Genomic DNA, 19158 nt, shown 5'->3' on the forward strand with positions numbered 1-19158 from the left:
CCACTGTGGCATCCCCACCTCCTTTGCTGTGGAGAGAAACCCCGGACCCCAACCTCCTCCCTGGATGCCACTGGGAAGGGTGCAGCAGCAGCACAGGCTGAGAGAGTAGCCAAGAGGCTCATCCCTACTCCTAGTCAATGACCCAAGTGTGTGGCAGCCCTGGAGGAGCTGGTCCAGAAGACATCAGTCCCCAGTCACTGGGACGGAGGGAGGCACGATCTCCGAGGGCGGTCTGCCAGGCTAAAGGCTCCCTGTATGGGATGGGCCACCAGGGCACACTCCCATGAGACTCAGTGGGCAGGAAGCAAGTGTTGGCTTGGGGCCACGAAGCAGCCCCGTCCCAGCATGGCTGATACCCTGGTCCCCAGGAGCCAGCCCCAATGTGAGGAGTGAAGCCAGGCTCCACGTGGCCCGAGGCTCCGGGAACCAATATGTCCTTTTGTCTGCCAGAGCCTCATTGAGGAGCAGCTGAGCCACAAGGAGAAGCTCTATGTCCTGTCCTTCGGCTCCACCGCCAGCGCCCTCTGGCCAGAACCGGCGGAAGTCAGCTCCTCCACGTGAGTGACCTCCTGGCCTTGGCCAGGGTGTCCGCTTGTTCTTTGTCGTCCCTCCACGATGGTGTGTTTCTTGAATGAATACAGTACAGACCTGAGACCCCATCAGGGGTGTGAGTACAAGGAGACAGCTCACAAAGTGGAAACATGGGGATCCGTAACCTTGAGCAAAGTGGCCGCCCTTGCGAGCCACCCACAAAATGAAAACACAAGAAAACCGCAAGGCGCCATTTTTCTCTAGCCAACTAGCGAAGAAAGTTATGTTATTTTGAAAATAATGCATCTTTAAAAATCCACACAGTATGAAAGTGCAAAGAAGGAGAGTCTCTCTCTCACCTCCCAATACTTGTTTCTTCTCCCTACTTCCGCAGTGTGTCATGTACGTGTATCGGTATGTTTATCCTCTTTTATGGAGACAGAAACAGACACGCATTACACTCTCTTGCCCTTTGCCCTTGATTTGAATGTCTTCCCCTCAGTCCACACAGATCTCCCTCATTCCTTGTTAATGGCTGTATAGTATTCCACTGTATACATGTACTATGATTTAACTAGTCCTTTATTTGGATGTCTCTAGTTTGTGGGGTTATGGGGGGACAGAGAGAAGATGTGTAACAATTCCTACTTATTCCAGTAACTAAAAATTTCTTTTCCATGAAGAAAATATCCTTAACCACTCACCAGGTGTTCGGTGCCGAGCTAAGCACTTTTCATGGGCTATCTTATTTAATTCTTATGCCAGCACATGTAATAGGATTCTTTTCCCCATTTTGATTATGAAAAAACTAAGACTCAGGTTAGGGTGCTTGCCCAGAGGGGCAGAGCCCAGATTGGCTACCAAAGCCCAGAGTAGATTCCTAGGAAAAAACCCTATATGCATTTCTGGGATAGAGGTCCCCTGGCTCGGCACTGGCTGTAAGGAGGAGCCCTTCTGGCTAGAGAAGGGCCCAGCTCCAACAGCACTGGCTCTGTGTCCTGCTCTGACAGTTACTGGGTGGCCTTGACCCATCCTTGAACTCTCCTTACCTGAGCGAGGCCATGGATACCTAACCATCACTCAGCTCCTGCGGACAGGAGGTGAGATATAAGGATCTGGCAGATGGCAGGTCCTTGATGAGGAAAGCGTTTTTTTGTTTTGTTTTGTTTTGTTTTGTTTTTTGCTGTGGTTTCTGTACCTGGTAGACCCCAATCTCCAGGATGTCAGACCTAGGAGTCACCATGAGGTCACAGGCAAGAGCTTCTCATTTCAGTCATTCCTAGAGGCCATTTGTCATTTGGGTCATATCTCTGCCACGTGTACTATTTTGTGGTGTTTTTGTTTTTTTTTTTTAAAGATTTATTTATTTATTTTAGAGACAGAGAGTGAGCATGAGTGGTAGGGGGTAGGCAGAGGGAGGGAGAGAGTCCTCAAGCAGACAGACTCCCTGCTGAGCATGGAGCCTGAACTGGGGCTCGATCCCAGGACTCCGAGACCATGACCTGAGCTGAAATCAAGAGTCAGTCGCTCGGGGTGCCGGGGTGGCTCCGTGGGTTAAAGCCTCTGCCTTCGGACATGATCTCAGGGTGTTGGGATTGAGCCCCACGTTGGGCTCTCTGCTCAGCAGGGATCCTGCTTCCCCCCTCTCTCTCTGCCTACTTGTGATCTCTGTCTGTCAAATAAAGAAAGAAAATCTTAAAAAAAAAAAAAAGACATTAAAAAAAAAAGAGGTGCTCAAATGACTGAGCCATCCAGGAACCCCCATCTGTACTTTTTTTTTTTTTTTAAGATTTTATTTATTTATTTGACAGACAGAGATCACAAGTAGGCAGAGAGGCAAGCAGAGAGAGAGGGGGGGAAGCAGGCTCCCCACTGAGCAGAAAGCCCAATGTGGGGCTTGATCCCAGGACCCTGAGATCATGACCTGAGCCGAAAGCAGAGGCTTAACCCACCCAGGCGCCCCGCCCCACCTGTACTGTTTTAAAACATCAACTCTAGGGATGCCTGAGTGGCTCAGTGGGTTAAGCTGCTGCCTTCAGCTCGGGTCATGATCCTAGGGTCCTGGTATTGAATCCTGCATCAGGCTCCTTGCTCAGTGGGGAGCGCTTCTCTCTGCTTGTGCACACGCTCTCTGGCAAATAAAGAAAATCTTTAAAAAAAAAAAATAAACTCTACATGTATAATTGAAGGATACGATCAGAACCAGAACAAGAAGCCCATATCACTTGCTGTAGTTAGATTGCAGCCATCACAATAAATACAATGAAAGCAAATAAAACAATAATATCAAATTCCAACTTGCAACCTATCAGCCTGGAGACGACGGTCGGCCTGGGATCTGCCTTTGTGTGGAAGGGAGCCTGAGAGCTTGTAGTAATGAAAGACAGACTTACTGGCAACAAGCTGAGATTTTTTTTTTTTTTAATTTGATTTTTATTTTATCTTTACTTTTATTTTTTTCTGTCAGAAGGAAAGAAAAATGGAAAGAGCAGAGCTCTTTCACGGTAGCGTGGGAAGCGCTGCGTGAAGTCGCTTTCCGTCTTGGCTCTAGGGTGTATCCCAGCCCATGTGAGAGGCAGACACACAGCCAAGGTGCCTCCTCCAGGAGCCCTCTTGGGGTCAGGGGGGTTAACTCAGCATTCGGGGGAGTGTTTGATGGCTTGGGGTGCAGAGAAGGAGCTTAGCCCAGGACCTCTAATAACAGGGTCATTAGAGTCCAGCCTGGTTTGAAATCCTGGAGTTGGCCATTTGCTTACAGTATCACCTTGGGCAAGTCCGAACTCCGTTTGCTCATCTATAAAATTGGAAGAAAGGGGTTCCCCTCAAGAATTACTGTTAGTCTGGGGCACCTGGGTGGCTCAGTTGGTTGAGCATCTGCCTTTGGCTCAGGTCATGATCTCAGGGTCCTGGGATGGAGCCCCGCATGGGTTCCCTGCTCAGTGGGGAGTCTGCTTCTCCCTCTCCCCCTGCTCATGCTCTCTCTCTCTCTCTTTCTCAAATAAATAGATTAAACCTTAAAAAAAAAGAATTATTGTTAGTCTGAAATGAGCTCATGTTTTCCCTGGGCCTGGCACCTCAGAAGAGCACTGTGGTTGGGTATTTTTCTCCTCAGCCTCCAGGAACTGAAACTCTGGGTGAAGAAGCTACGGCCTGAGGGAGGCAGCAATTTGCTACAAGCCCTGAGGAAGATCTTCACCCTGAAGGAGCTGAATTCTCTGGTGACCATCATGAGAAGCTGGTAGGTTTCATTACCTACGTGGGTAACAGACCACATGAAGGAGGTGGAGAGCCACAGACCATGGAGCAGGGCTCTACACACAGGCTTGAGAGAAAGAGCTTGTTCACAAGTCGTCCATCCACAGGTGTTGGGCAGGGCATCCAGGTCAGACCAGGCCTGCAGTCCACTCCACCTCGCATCTGCCACAAGTGACCTGAGACACACAGGTGGTCAGTTAGATTTGGTAGATATTCCCATTTTCTCTGGAATGTCCTCAAAGTGATCTGACCTGGGCTACCCCCTTTTCCCCTTCTGTCTTCTCCCCAGCCCAGATCAGCCTTCTGAAGTTCTGTCTAACTACATCCAACAGTCCACCTTGGGAAGGGGCCTCATCACCCACATCATCACCTACAAATGTAACAATCAAGTCCCCCTTGTAAGTACTGGGGATTCCCCAACATTTCCCTTGGACTGGCCATAGGGATCTAGCTGGGCCATCTTGGAGGCTCCATGCATGGATTGCCCACCACCACCAAGCTGTGGACCAGAACATGACTCGCCTTGTACCTGCTTCTTCCTTTGGGCAGTTGGGAGGTTCAGTCAAGGAGAAGCTTATGGGACTACTGGCATTGTCCCAGTGAGGATGCTGACCCTGTCACCATCCCCACAGGCTGTCCTAAAGAACCTTGCAGAAGCTCTTGGGGGCTACTACCACTGCTACAGCCCAGAAACAGAGGTAAGTCCTTCTGCCAACACGCGGCCCCTCTCCTCCCTGCCTGCCTGCCTCCCAGGCTGTGCCTGGAGGACCTGGGCCAGGACAGACCACACTATGGACTTGCTTCCCCTCCTCGCTGCCATATTCAGTGGGTTTGCACAAATATAATCAGGTGAAGATGAATATGGGAAGAACAGGGACAGCATGAAGTCACAGGAGATCCTTTCCTGAGCGTGCAAGATGAGTGGATTGCACACCAGTGAGCCCAGAGTCCTTTTAAAACCTCGGTGGTAGAATCCTGAATCTCTATCCAGCTGTCGTCAACATGGGCTCTGCCCCCCACCTCTGCTCCCACCAAAGCTGTGTCTGAAACAGTTGCCTCTGGTCTTCCTCCAAGACACATCCCTGCAATGAACCATCGATTCTGTACTCACCCACCCATTAGTGTCCTTGCCCCAGGGAATCACAGCATCACACACCCTGTGTCCATGATGGAGGTAACGATCAGCAAATGTGTGTGTGGAGCCACTGGCCGACTGAGATTCCAAAGCTGGCAGGATGTGTCTTGCCTGTAACCATGAATAGCCTTAAGCCAATGAATGTCTGCATTTCACAGGGTCCAAGTGTCACAAAGTCTAGCATTTCACACCAGGAGCCAAGGTCAGACAACTTTTTCCTCGGTTACTTCCCTTCTGGTTACACCATTGCCCAGACTCTGTTGAGGCCACAGATCACAGGGGCTAGGAAGGTACGGTAAATGAATGCAACTGGCTGATTTAAGAAATCTTTTATTTTAGGGGAGCCTGGGTGGCTCAGTCTGTTAAGAGTCTGATTCTTGGTGTCGGCTCAGGTCATGACCTCAGGGTCATGGGAGGAGCCTGGTATTGGGCTCCTTGCTGGTAAGCAGTCTGCCTACCCTCTCCCTCTGCCCCTCCCCCTGCTCACGCATGCTCTCGCTCTCCCTCTCTCAAATAAATAAACCATCCAAAAAAGAGAAATCTTTTATCTAAAAGCCTGTGGCCCTCTTGGCTTCTGTATTTCTTTTTCTTGATAAAGTTGTGGTACAACAAAGTTCATTGTCTAATTTTAATATAAACAAAAACCCAGAAAACAGTAGAAGGATAGTGAAAAACTTAGGCTGATTTGGGCCGGGGGGAGGCTGTGGAGGATGAGGTAGCGCTTACCCCATCTAGAGAGATGCCTCTGCTCAGCCTCAGCCCAACCCCTTCGTTGCTCTGGAGGAGTGTGACTCCGATTCTACTAGGACTTCACTAGTCCAAGAGCCAGAGATCTGGATCTGTGTGTCTGTGTGACTTCTTTACATTTTTTTTAAATGGAGGTGAAAGTCACAGAACATAAAGTTACCCACTTTAAAGGGAACAATTAGCAGCGCTTAGTCCATTCACAGCGTTGTGCAACCACCACTTTTATCCAGTTCCAAAACATGTTCATCCCCCCAAAAGAAAATTCTGTACTCATTAACCCATGACTCCTGTCCCCTCCCCCACACCCTCTGGAAACCACCAGCCCGCTTCCTGTCTCGGTGGATTTGCCTATTCTGGATATTTTGTATAAATGGAATCATACACATTTTGTATCTGTCATCTTTTACGTCAGTATCATGTTTTCAGGGTCATCTATGTTGTGGCCGGTCTCAGAGCTTCATTCTTTTTATGGCTGATTTATTTTCTAGATCTACAACCATCTGTGTGTCCATTCTTCCACTGATGGACACTCGGGTTATCTCCACTCTTTGGTGGTCGTGAACTGCTAGGAACATTAGTATACAAGTATCTGAGTTCCCGTTTGCAATTACTTTGGGGCTATCTACCTACCAGGGGAACTGCTGGGTTATGTGGTAATTCTGTGTCTAATTCTATGAGGAACCGCCAGTCTGTTTCCCACTAGCCATGGGCAAGTGTTCTGGTTCTCCCCATCCTCACGGCTTGTAGCTTCCTTTTTTTTTTTTTTTTTTAAGATTTTATTCATTTATTTGACAGAGCGAGAACACAAGTAGGCAGAGAGGCAGGCGGAGAGAGAGAGAGGAGGAAGCAGGCTCCCTGCCAAGCAGAGAGCCTGATGCGGGGCTCGATCCCAGGACCCTGAGATCATGACCTGAGCCGAAGGCAGAGGCTTAACCCACTGAGCCACCCAGGTGCCCCTCTGTATCTTTAAGGTTAGAAAACCCTTCAGTTATTTAATAACACTGCAGGGAAATACTGTAGAAATAGAACACACCAAGTTGGCAGCTCGATCCAGCACACAGACCCTAGTTTATAAAGTTGGGTGTAACCAGTCCACCACTCGGCTTTAGGAAGTGACACGGCTGCTTGCCCTTTCCTGCTAGAAGCCAAGTGACCTCTCATGGCTGATTGCTCCTCCTACCCCCAGGTCTACACTAGCTGGGACACGGACCGGCTGCTGGCAGAAATCCAGAAAGCCCAGAGCCTCCTGGGCCACATCCAAGCCTTGCGCCATAGGACCCCGTGTGAGGAACTAACCAGCATGATGAAGGAGGTGGGTGGTGTAGGCGAAGACTCCGGAGCTGGCCTCACGGGATCCTCTGTTTCTCACCCATCTCTCTGAGAGCGTGGCTGCTGAGGCCGCCGTGCGCTGACAGAGAAGGCAAGGCCGTGCCCTCTGCTGAACCCCACAGCTCTGAGCTGGGTGGGCCTTCCACTGTGCCAAAGGATCCTGATGGATTTTCTGACTGAAAAATGTATTTCAGAGAAAGGCCAGCAGGCTCGTCCCACCCTGCCTACCTTCCACTGTCCCCTCCCTACCCCTCAATTTCGAGAAGGATGAACACCTCAGCCGCACAGAGTGGGCCATCTTGAAGATGGTCTTTGCCACCCAGGGCTTCATTTGTTTATATTTTTAAAAGACAATGAATTGCTCACTCGTTTACTGAGGGCTCATTCTAAGAGGCACAATGCCTATTTCTTTAAATACCTTATTTTCGCATAACAGCAACAGTCTGCTGTAGATATATTGTGACCCCTCTTTTTTACGGATGTGGAATCTGAAGTCAGAGGACTAAATAGTTTGCTTCAGATCCCAGAGACAGAGACAGATGAAGTTTGAATTGAACCTGGGGTCGATCTGATGTCAAAACCTCAGCCAGGAGTTTCCCACAATGCAATGCGTGTATCAGTCGTGGTTTGCATGACAGTTACAAAGTGGTACATGGATTAATTTTTTTTAAAGATTTTATTTATTTATTTGACAGACAGAGATCACAAGTAGGCAGAGAGGCAGGCAGAGAGAGAGAGAGAAGGAAGCAGGCTCTCCGCGGAGCAGAGAGCCCGATGTGGGGCTCGATCCCAGGACCCTGGGATCATGACCTGAGCCGAAGGCAGAGGCTTTAACCCACTGAGCCACCCAGGCGCCCCGGATTCATTTTTTTTAATGTGTAGTTAAAACTAGCTCATATGGTAATAATACATCTTTCTAAAATTATTTGAGTACAAAAAAGAAAGTCAGTTTTTAAAATTAAATGAACAATTAAGCTTTACTGTTGCACATTTGGTCTATTTTTAAAATTTATTTATTGGACAGACAGAGATCAAAAGTAGGCAGAGAAGCAGGCAGAGAGAGAGGAGGAAAGAGGCTCCCGCTGAGCAGAGAGCCGGATTCAGGCCGATCCCAGGACCCTGAGATCATGACCTGAGCTGAAGGCAGAGGCTTTAACCCACTGAGCCACACAGGCGCCCCTGGTCTATTTTTTAAAAGATTTTATTTATTTTTATTTATTTATTTATTTATTTGGCGGGGGGGAGGGGCAGAAGGAAAGGGAAAGAATCTTAAGCAGGCTCCACACCCAGCACAGAGCTCAACATGGGGCTTAGCTCATGACCCTGAAATTATGACCTGAGCCAAAATCAAGAATTGGTTGCTCTACTGACTGAGCCACCTAAGCACCCCTAAAGATTTTGGGCTTTTTTTTTTTTTAAGTATTCTCTACACCCAACGTGGACCTTGAACTTACAACTCCAAGATCAAGAGTCACATGCTCGGGCGCCTGGGTGGCTCAGTGGGTTAAGCCGCTGCCTTCGGCTCAGGTCATGATCTCAGGGTCCTGGGATCGAGTCCCGCATCGGGCTCTCTGCTCAGCAGGGAGCCTGCTTCCTCCTCTCTCTCTCTCTGCCTGCCTCTCTGCCTACTTGTGATCTCTCTCTGTCAAATAAATAAATAAAATCTTTAAAAAAAAAAAAAAAAGAGTCACATGCTCTACCAACTAAGCCAGCCAGACACCCCCATATTTGATTTATTTTTTTTAATTTTTTAAAATATTTATTTATTTATTTATTTATTATGTTTTAAAAACATTTTAATTTTTTTATAAACATATAATGTATTATTAGGCCCAGGGGTACAGGTCTCTGAATCACCAGGTTTACACACTTCACAGCACTCAACTGTAGCACATACACTCTTGATTTATTTTTTTTAAAAATTCTAGGTGTGCCTGGCTGCTCAGTCACTGGAGCATGCAACTCTAGATCTTGGATTTTTTCATTCAAGCTCCATGTTAGGTGTAGAGAATACTTAAAAGTAAAATCTTTGGGGCGCCTGAGTGGCTCAGCAGATTAAGCCTCTGCCTTCAGCTCAGGTCATGATCTCAGGGTCTTGGGACTCTCTGCTCAGCAGGGAGCCTGCTTCCTCCTCTCTTTGCCTGCCTCTCTGCCTACTTGTGATCTCTCTCTCTGTGTCAAATAAATAAATAAAATCTTAAAAAAAAAAAAAAGTAAAATCTTTACAGACAGTTGGGTAGCTCAGTCAGTTGAGCATCTGGTTCTAGATTTCGGTTCATATCATGATCTCAGGGTCATGGGATCGGGCCCTGCATTGAGTTTCCTGCTCAGCACAGAGTCTGCTTCTCCCTCCCCCTCTGCTGCTCCCCCCATTCTTTCTCTCTTGCTCTCTCTCAAATAAATAAAATCTTTAAAAGCAAAAATAAAATATTTTTTAAAATTCTAAATAATAGTACAGTGGTACTCAGATTTAGAAAAATTCATGAAGGAGCTACTCAAATGCCTAAAATTTGGGAATTGCTGTTCTGTGTCTTCTTTAAACGTGAGTTACGATTTAACATCTCGAAAACTCAGGCTTTCAGTTCGTAAATGTGGGTGAGGGAAGGCCGGGCTAGACCAGGGCTCCTGAAATGACCTGGTGTAGGAGTTACTTTTTACTTCGAAGCCTTGTGTTAGGAGTTCATGGAGAGGCCACCAACATCTCAGAGCCCAAAGTGCTGATCTTGATGGTAAGGGCGGGGAAGGGGCCGAGGACGGACAAATCAAAGAGGAAGCAAGTTGCTGGGGACATCTCCTTACCCTGGAAATTCCAGCAACCTCCAGGAAAGGGGGTGGGGACGGCGGGAGGGAACAGCAGAATTGCCTTTAATTTACGGGCGTCATGTTTTCGGATGTTCCATTTAAGGGAACTGGGTGGGCTGGGGAGACTCAGGACTTCTCAACTCTAAAATATGACTTTGTAATATGGGCTTTTAAATTTAATTTAGATTTCCACAGAGATTGCAAAAGGGCCACTCACAGGTCTCTTGCCTAAACCCCCAAAGCATGAGGGTCCCCTCACAATTGAGTTCCCAAACTTGGACAAGACTTCTGCAGAATGGCTAAAGATCAATGGCCTAAAAGGTAAGTCCCCAAAGAGGGCAGAACCCCGGACTCAGGTGACTGATGAAAAGGCATAACCCCTCTGGGGCTTTAACAGCTGTATCTCAAACCCCCACTGTTTATTTTTACAGCCAAAAAGCTAAGCCTTTATCAGGTTCTGGCACCCAATGCATTCTCTCCTGTGGAAGAATTTGTGCCCATTCTCCAGAAAACAGTCTCTTCAACTATCCATGAGGTAACTCAAATTCAGAGTTCTTTCTGGTCTTCTGCAGGGGGCTCCTCTGTGACCTTTCCCTTTTTAAATATTCAGGAAAGGAGAGTCATAAGTCAGAGCACAAGGAGCCTGGGTCTGAGGGCTTGGAGTGGGAGGCAAGCTTTCCAGAACTTTCTAGAACTTTCTAGAACTCTCATCACATCTACTCTAACGGCTGTTTTGCAAAGATTGAAACTGAACTCTGGAAGATGGGGCCAGAGGGAGCAATCAGGGATAAGGGAGCAAATCACCACCTCCTGACTCGAATTTTTCATCTTCCACTAAGTCATCCCAGTGGGTGGATGTGATGACTTAATGGAAGATGAAAAATTCGATTTTCCAAGTGTCCATGAAGGTTTATCCAGGTTCTCAAACCTAAGAATCCATGGCCAGTATGTTTGAAGGTCTCCCGACGCTGCTACTCCAAAACCAACTGTACCTTGTATCAAGGCTCTGATGTTTGGAAGACCTTCCCCGGAAGGCAGCCTGGCTTGCTGTGAGGAATGGTGCATTCTGGGACCACGGTCCTCAAGGACTTCTGTAGCCGTGACCAGGGAGGCATAACCTGACCCCAGATGTGCTCGAGGCCCATTTCCCTCTCACACATCTGGTTTGGAGAGCCCAGTGCCCCAGTTAAATGTGTAATCCTTCCCTGTATGTGCTCTGTTCACCTGTTGCCCATCCTGGCCACACCTGAGTGCAGAAAGCAATGGTACAGTTTGAATGGCATGATGGGACAGTGAAGAATGTTCACGTGGACCCACCCTTCCTCCATGAGTACCAGGTTAGTAATGGGTCCAGTTGGTCAGTGTATGGGGTTTGGGAAGAGGGCACAGGTGGAAGGCGCCATGGAATGTGGAGACAGCAAGCCATTGACCAAACTCCCTCCTCTATAAACAGACTGTGCTCTGCCTCCTGGTGCCTCTGGAACTTCCTCCACCTGCTCCCCAGGCAGAGGCCTGTCAAACAAACAGAAGTCTCTAATCTTTTGGGGGCAAGATCTACTTCCTCTCCCATTCCAGGCAATGAAATATGTGGACTATTGTCTTCCTGGTCTTGTGACAGATTCACCCAGGATTCAGTGGAATGTTTATACTGCCTGGGTACCCATGGCCCCAACCTCAGAAGCCAACCTTCCCCCACAGACCCCTTAACCGGCCATCCTCCTTGGTCCATTGCTCACTCTGTGTGGCCCATGTTTCTGTTGCAGAAACAGCTCAGCAGAGCTCTTCGGACATACGAGAGACGGATCGAGTGGCTCTCCCTGGCCAGCCGAAGAATCTGGGGCACCGTCTGCGAAAAAAGGTACCTTCTCTCAAGTAGTGTTCTTGTGTTCTTGTCCTTTGTGAGTCCCATGTGTGACATAAGCACTTATCCAACTCATGAATTCCCTCTTAGTAGCATCAGAAACCATCCCTTAGATTAAGGATCAATGATCACTCAGCAGAACCCTCGAGGAAAGTCACCACTACCATCATCAATATCAATACTGTCATCATTGTGTTACTCGGGATTCTTTGAGTTAAAAAGCAACTGAAACTAAATGCCAATTGGCTTAAACAAAACAGGGAGGTCTGGTTGAAGGTAACTGAAAATTCTCAGATAGATTTGATTGCTGTCTTCAGGCACGGCTCCATCCAGGGGTTCATGCGTATCAAGACTGTATCTCCATCTCTCAGCTCTGCCTCCTTCACTGTTGGCTCTGTTGTCAGGCAGGTTTTCCCTTCCTATAGCAGGATAGCCACCTGAGCTCCGCACTTACCTTCTACCAGGTTAGCTCTCCCAGGGCTTGGGGCAGGACCCGTCCAGGAGCTAGTCTCTGTGGTCTGGAAGGTAGGATGTTCTCACTGCCTAATGTCAAATGCCCACCCTTCAAGCTTGGTGTGGGTCTGTTCCACCCAAATCAAAAGGACTGACAGGGGCAGAGGAGTTTTTCAAAGGGAAATCAGGGTGCTGTTGTGAGGGGAGGGGCTGGATCCTGAGCAGGGAGAAAGACCTGGAGCCGTTCATAGCATCCTAACCATTCCATACCTTACTGGATGCATTACCACATACAAAGCACCACACTATTCTACCATTTAATTCTCGAAGCAACCCTGTGGGGAGCCTCATTATGAATAGTTCATAGTTGAACAGGCCAAGGATCAGAGAGGTTTTGTGACTTGCCTAAGTCACTACAGGAAGTGGGACCTGAACCAAGATCTTCTGAATCTACATCCAGTGGATTTTCTTCTGCCATTGATAATTGCTGTCTCGTGCTCACTTTGGCAGCACATACGCTAAAAAAAAAAAAAAAAAAAAAAAAATTAAATAAATGGAACCATACTTGCTGTCTCAAAATGAGAGTGGACGGTGGAGCTGGGAATTGATCTGAAGTCCGAAAGAAGGCCAGATGGGACTGGGAATCTTAAAAGAGAGAGAAGCAACAAAAAGATACACCAAATTCCCCATCTCATTTCCTTACCTAGTCTCTTTCCCCTCCTGAGCCCCCAGCCTATGATACCAGTGAATGCTGGTGCTTTAAAACAGGGGATGTGTGTGAAAATCATTCTAGGCAGCCCCCTGGCCCATAAACCATCTGCGCCCGCGACTTTACTCCACACTAGGAGCCCCTGGGGAGAGAAGCTTCCACGACCCCCTTCGTCTACCGTTGTAAACCCACTCCCGTTGACCTCACACCACAGAGAAGATTTTGGCCAGCTGTTGAGTCGGGCATGGGAAAACTCCCCTGGAAAAACTTTAAATAGTAAAATGGAACAAAACAAACATTATCTGAGAGATTCGGTTCTCCTCGTAAAGCTTGTGTTTCTTTTTAGGGTGGTTATACTGCTGGATATCTCTGTGACCAATTCCATGTACATTATTCATATCCAGCACTCCCTGCGGCTTCTGCTGGAGGAGCAGCTGTCCAACAAAGACTGCTTCAACATCATCGCGTAAGCTCCTAGCTCCCGGGGGGAGGGGGGGGCAGGGGGCAGGGGTCGCGTGTGCTCCCTGCCATCGGGCCATCGCAGGGCGGAGGCTCCTGGCGGGTAGCTAGATGACATCTCACCAGCACCCAGCATCCCAGGACGGCCATCAGTTTATCTGACTCGAGTCATCTTGTTTGGGGCTATTGAATAATTAAATGGCTGCAGGACAGTCCCACTGGGGCGAAGGTGATAAGTGGCCTCCAAACACGCTGCTCGATCAGCCAAGATAAAGTAACTCAGCCCATTGCCCCATTTGGATTCTGAGCCGATAAACAGAAAAGAGCGAAAGAAGGGCCCCTGGGTATGCCCCAGTATTAGGTCCCAGTTCAGGACTAGCAAGTTGCAGTATGTCGAGCATTTAAGATTCCAATTCCTGGGGCCCCTGGGTGGCTCAGCGGGTTAAGCCTCTGCCTTCGGCTCAGGTCATGATCCCAGGGTCCTTGGATTGAGCCCCGAATTGGGCTCTCTGCTCAGCGGGGAGCCTGCTTCGCCCCCACTCCCCACCTCTCTGCCTACTTGTGATCTCCATCTGTCAAATAAATAAATAAAATCTTAAAAAAAAAATTCCAATTCCAAATGCAATTATATGGATTTATATATATAACTAGATATATTTAAGTTATGTGTTACTATAAAATACATATAAGTTATATGTATTTAAAGTATATATTTTACATATAAAAGTATGTATGTTACATATAAATAATTTGGTACATATGTTTAAAATAAAAACGTTGCATATAGAATATATATTTTATTTTATTTATTTTTTTTTAAAGATTTTATTTATTCATTTTACAGAGAGAGATCACAAGTAGGCAGAGAGGCAGGCAGAGAGAGAGAGAGGAGGAAGCAGGCTCCTGCTGAGCAGAGAGCCCGATGTGGGACTCGATCCCAGGACCCTGAGATCATGACCTGAGCCGAAGGCAGCAGCTTAACCCACTGAGCCACCCAGGTGCCCCTAGAATATATATTTTAAAAATCATATCTAACAGGGGCACCTGGGTGGCTCAGTCAGGGGAACATGCCACTCTGGATCTCAGGGTTGTGAGTTCAAGCCCCACACTGGATGTAGATATTACTTAAAAATAAAATCTTAATTAAATAATGTATATATGTGTGTGCGTATGTATATATACCCACACATATCAATAATAAGAATGTATTATAATGTATCTAATCCATATCTTCATGATTTCTGTGAGGCATTGGTGATCACAACCCTCTTGTATTATCACCTCAGATCTTGGTGATATTTAGCCAGTAATAATCTGTCAGTCATGGAATTATGATTGCTGAATTTTGTTTGCTAGAATTTTATATAAAATGTATTACTGATACCTGTGCAACACACCTATGGTTTTCTTAGTTCTTTTTTTTTTTTTTTACCAGATTTTAAATAAATTTTGTGGAAAAATAAAAGATATGTAGCTATATATTTAAATTATATATAATTATATATCATATACTTAAATCTTGTATATATATAGTTATATATAACTTATATATAGTTGCCTATAATTTAAATATATATAGTTTTGTATATTCTAATGGCGTGCCTTTTCCAAAAATTAGGGAAGAAAGAAAAGGAACCCACTTATAAGATTTATTTATTTGGGGCATCTATAAAAAAGATTTATTTGGGACGCCTGGGTGGCTCAGTTGGTTAAGCAGCTGCCTTCGGCTCAGGTCATGATCCCAGCGTCCTGGGATCGAGTCCCACATCGGGCTCCTTGCTCAGCAGGGAGCCTGCTTCTCCCTCTGCCTCTGCCGGCCATTCTGTCTGCCTGTGCTTGCTCTCTCCCCCTCTCTCTCTGATAAATAAATAAAATCTTAAAAAAAAAAAAAAGATTTATTTATTTATCTGTAGCTCAGTCGGTTGAGTGTCTGCCTTCAGCTCAGGTCATGATCCCAGGTCCTGGGATCAAGCTCCACGTCGGGCTCCCTGCTCAGTGGGGGGCTTGCTTCTTCCTCTCTCTCTCTCCCTCTGTCTCTCTTCCCAGATTGTGCTGTGCTGTGCGCTCGCTCTCTCTAATAAATAAATAAATTTTTAAAAAAGTTTTTATTTATTTATTTGAGAGAGAGTAAGAGTGAGGAAGGATTGAAAGGAGAGGGAGAGAGACTCTCCAGCGGACCCACTGAGCACAGAGTTCCTAGAGCTGTAGGGAGCCCAGTGAGGGATTCCTGTCAGGAAATACAAGTTTCGGGGCCACCGACATTGCGGTTGTGTGGTTGAGAACGGCGTGAAGCGCACCTGTGGAGATGCGAAGGGAGGAGAAGACATCCGAAGGCAGAACCGGCCAGGCTCTGATGTCTGGAGGGCGGGCAGAGGAGGGGAAACACCAAAGGAACAGGAGAGCGGAGCCTCCAGAGATGGGGAGGAAAGGCAGGGGAGGATGGTTCAAGATGCCACAGCTCAGAGAGGAGCAGAGTCTGACCCTGCAGAAGCGAGGCGGAAGGCACGGACAAAGGAATCCACTAAATTGAGCAGTAGAGTTCACTGATAACAAAACAATGACATATAATTTCTCTTATTTTTTTTTTTTTGCAATTCAGTTTGGCAACCGAATATTTAAAAGTTTCAAAATAACAACACTGCCCAGTGCTGGTGATAATGTGATGCTCTACCAACGGCCCAGGTGCCCCTATACTTTCTATTTTTTTTTTTAATCCAAAAGAATATAAAGTTAACAGAACTTTTTCTGGGGAATAAAATTGGAGGAATTTTTACCCTCCAGATGTTGTTACAATTTTTATCAAACTGTAGTAGTAGATTTATTATCCAACTACAGTAGATATTTTCATGAGAGGGGGAAGGAGGTCATTGTTAATATTTGCCAGAGAACCTACCAGGTGCTTGACTGACGTGGGTTTCGGAGGAAGGAGAAGCTGAGGAGGTGGTGGGATGTTGTTTTCCAGGGAGCTGGTCCAGACACGGGAAAGAAAAGTGGCTAATGGAGTGGACCCTGGGAGAAAGAGAAAGTTATTTTTCAGAATGGACAGACTTGGGCACGTGGGTGACTCAGTGGGTTAAAGCCTCTGCCTTCAGCTCAGGTCATATCCCAGGGTCCTAGGATCGAGCCCCGCATTGGGCTCTCTGCTCAGCGGGGAGCCTGCTTCCTCCTCTCTCTCTGCCTGCCTCTCTGCCTACTTGTGATCTCTCTCTGTCAAATAAATAAATAAAATCTTAAAAAAAAAAAAAAAAGAATGGACAGACTTTAACATGTGCAGAGACAGTGGGGCAGGAGGTATCTGTGGGCAGAGTCTCAGAAGGCCAGGTGGGCGAATTCATCTTGAGCCAGAGAGGGAACAACCTTTCTTTGGTAAAGAGGATCAGTCCTGGGACGCCTGGGTGGCTCAGTTGGTTAAGCAGCTGCCTTTGGCTCAGGTCATGATCCCAGCGTCCTGGGATTGAGTCCCACATCGGGCTCCTTGCTCCGCAGGGAGCCTGCTTCTCCCTCTGACTCTTCCTTCCACTCTGTCTGCCTGTGCTCGCTCTCATTCACTCTCTCTCTGACAAATAAATAAATAAAATCTTTAAAAAAAAAAAAAAAAAAGAGGATCAGTCCTCTTTTCAAGGATTTAAATTCTATCTCATAGGGAAGTGAGATGATGCGGGTTTTTTTGTTTTTGTTTTTGTTTATTAATTAATTAAAAACTATAGGGGCGCCTAGGTGGCTCAGTCAGTTAAACATCTGACTTTAGCTCAGGTCGTGATCTCAGGGTCCTGGGATCGAGCCCCACGTCGGGCTCCCTGCTCAGCAGAGATCTGATTCTCCCTCTCCCTGTTCTCTTTGCCTTCCCTGGTTCGTGTGCGTGCTCGCTCTCAAATAAATAAAGTCTTAAAAAACAAACAAACAAAAAACTATAGTACAGACAGAGTAAAAAAAAAAAAACTGAGTTGTACAGCTGAATCAGTTCTAGGGGAATTTAAAATGGGCCAATGACTCCCTCCTTTGAGGGGTGGGGAAGTCAGAAATCTGGCTGGAGCTATTCCTGGCCCTGAGTCTTGAGACCCCCAGCTCTGTTCGCACTGCAAATGTACTGTGACACATCATGGCTCGCAAGGAAGTCTTGTGGCTGGCCCAGGCCAGTGACATCCTAACATTTCGGGGTGTAATCAGAATTTTGTCCCCCTAACAGTTGGGAACCCCAAAAACCTGGGGCGTAGCATGGATAAATCTCTCCCTTAAGAACATGTCCTTTTTCCTTCCCTCCCAAGATTTGGAAGTACGATTGAAAGCTGGAGGCCTGAGATGGTTGCCGTGAGCCACGAAAACCTACAAAGTGCCTGGCGGTAGGTGACTGTCTGAGACCGCTCCTGCTGTGTCTGAGGACAGCCTCTGTGGTGCTACTGGCTCTGTCCCTCTCTCTGGCAGAATCCCCACCCTCCCCCCTGGGGCCTCGGGCTGGCCCCCCTCAGCTGGCCCCCCTCAGCTGGCCCGCCTTGCCTCCCAGGTGGGCACTGAGCCTGCGGTGTCAGGGAAGCCGGAATGTCCTCAGCGCCCTGCGGAAGGCTGTGGAAGTGGACTTCAAGGACAAAGACAAATACCAGTCCCAGGGCATCTACCTCTTCACGGGGGGCATCCCTGACCAGGACATGGTGAGGAGGCCTTGTCCTGGGCATCCTTTGTGACCCCGAATCTTCCCCTCGGTGGATGCCTAGCAATAGATTTCTCCAGCCCGATTCTCCAAACTAGACGTCAGTGTGCAGAAGGGCTACCTGGGGTGGTTGTTAAGACGCAGATCCTGTTTGGAAGGCCTGGCCTGGGACCTGAGAGTCTGCCTTCCTCGCAAGCTCCTGGGAGATGTCCATGCTTCTGGAAGGCTCTCGGGTCCGCTCCCCAGCCATGCCCTATTAATTGTCCAACCCCAGATACCTTTCTTTCCTTGGCACCACATATTAGAGCAGCCCACGGGACCCGAGGAAAGAGGATTAGGCTCCTCGGACCTGAGAGCAGCCCCTCAGGAGCCCTCAGCCACGGGGTCCCTCCTGCCCTCTCTTCCCCCCACAGCCCCTGCTCAGCGCATACATGGCTGAGGCCTGTGGGGGCTGCGACCTCCAGCTGAACGTGTGTCTCTTCTACGTGGGCGAGCCTCAGATGGACCTCACGCCCCCGGCCCACTATGCCAGCCGCACTGACACAGCCGCCGCCTACCGGGAGGTCACCCAGGCTACTGCGGGACGCTTCCACTGGTTTGGAGACACAGGTGCGTGAGGGTAGATGTGTTCCAGGCGAGGGGCACGGGAAAAACCCCACTCGGAAATCTCCAGAGTTCCCATTCTGGAGACGGGTGGTGGTGAGGGCCACACCGTGATGTGACCGTACTTAATGGCACTGAATTGCACACTTCAAACATGGTTCAAATGGGGGCCGCCTGGGTCGCACCGTCGGTTAAACATCTCACTCTAGGTTCCTGCTCAAGTCCTGATCTCAGGGTTGTGAGATCAAGCCCCGCCTTGGGCTCCACGCTTAGCACGGGGTCAGCGTGAGATTCTCTCTCCCTCCCCCTCTGCCTCTCCTGCTCGTGCTCTCTCTCTCTCTCTAAAATAAATAAATAAATCTTCAAAAAAACGGGGGGGTTCATACGGTACATTTTAGGTTAAGAATATTTTACCACAATTTTTTAAAGTAAAAAAAAAAAAAGTAAACCTACTTTAAATTATTTTATTTATTTACTTATTTATTTAAAGATTTTATTTATTTATTTGGCAGAGATCACAAGCAGGCAGAGAGGCAGGCAGAGAGAGGAGGAAGCAGGCTTCCCCCTGAGCAGAGAGCCCGATGCGAGGCTCAATCCCAGGACCCTGAGATCATGACCTGAGCTGAAGG

The 19158-nt window shown here is 47.7% G+C and overlaps 1 protein-coding gene across 6 annotated transcripts in view; it reads left to right on the forward strand.

Moving 5' to 3' along the window:
* The window catches only part of VWA3A (von Willebrand factor A domain containing 3A), a 57891-nt gene that overhangs the window by 19547 nt on the left and 19186 nt on the right, over nucleotides 1-19158 (forward strand). For 5 of the 6 annotated variants that reach the window (XM_082714669.1, XM_082714670.1, XM_082714671.1 and 2 more), the window contains exons 8-20: nucleotides 451-557; nucleotides 3644-3769; nucleotides 4076-4184; nucleotides 4419-4484; nucleotides 6855-6980; nucleotides 9985-10120; nucleotides 10231-10334; nucleotides 11056-11136; nucleotides 11563-11657; nucleotides 13169-13288; nucleotides 17547-17621; nucleotides 17783-17927; nucleotides 18340-18535. In XM_082714669.1, the coding sequence (XP_082570795.1) occupies nucleotides 451-557; nucleotides 3644-3769; nucleotides 4076-4184; nucleotides 4419-4484; nucleotides 6855-6980; nucleotides 9985-10120; nucleotides 10231-10334; nucleotides 11056-11136; nucleotides 11563-11657; nucleotides 13169-13288; nucleotides 17547-17621; nucleotides 17783-17927; nucleotides 18340-18535 (1486 nt within the window). The remainder of the gene's footprint in view (nucleotides 1-450; nucleotides 558-3643; nucleotides 3770-4075; nucleotides 4185-4418; nucleotides 4485-6854; nucleotides 6981-9984; nucleotides 10121-10230; nucleotides 10335-11055; nucleotides 11137-11562; nucleotides 11658-13168; nucleotides 13289-17546; nucleotides 17622-17782; nucleotides 17928-18339; nucleotides 18536-19158) is intronic. The other variant, XM_082714672.1, reaches the window with a different exon arrangement.

This window comes from Mustela nivalis (genome assembly GCF_964662115.1).
Source record: "Mustela nivalis genome assembly, chromosome: 19".
Classification (NCBI taxonomy): domain Eukaryota; kingdom Metazoa; phylum Chordata; class Mammalia; order Carnivora; family Mustelidae; genus Mustela; species Mustela nivalis.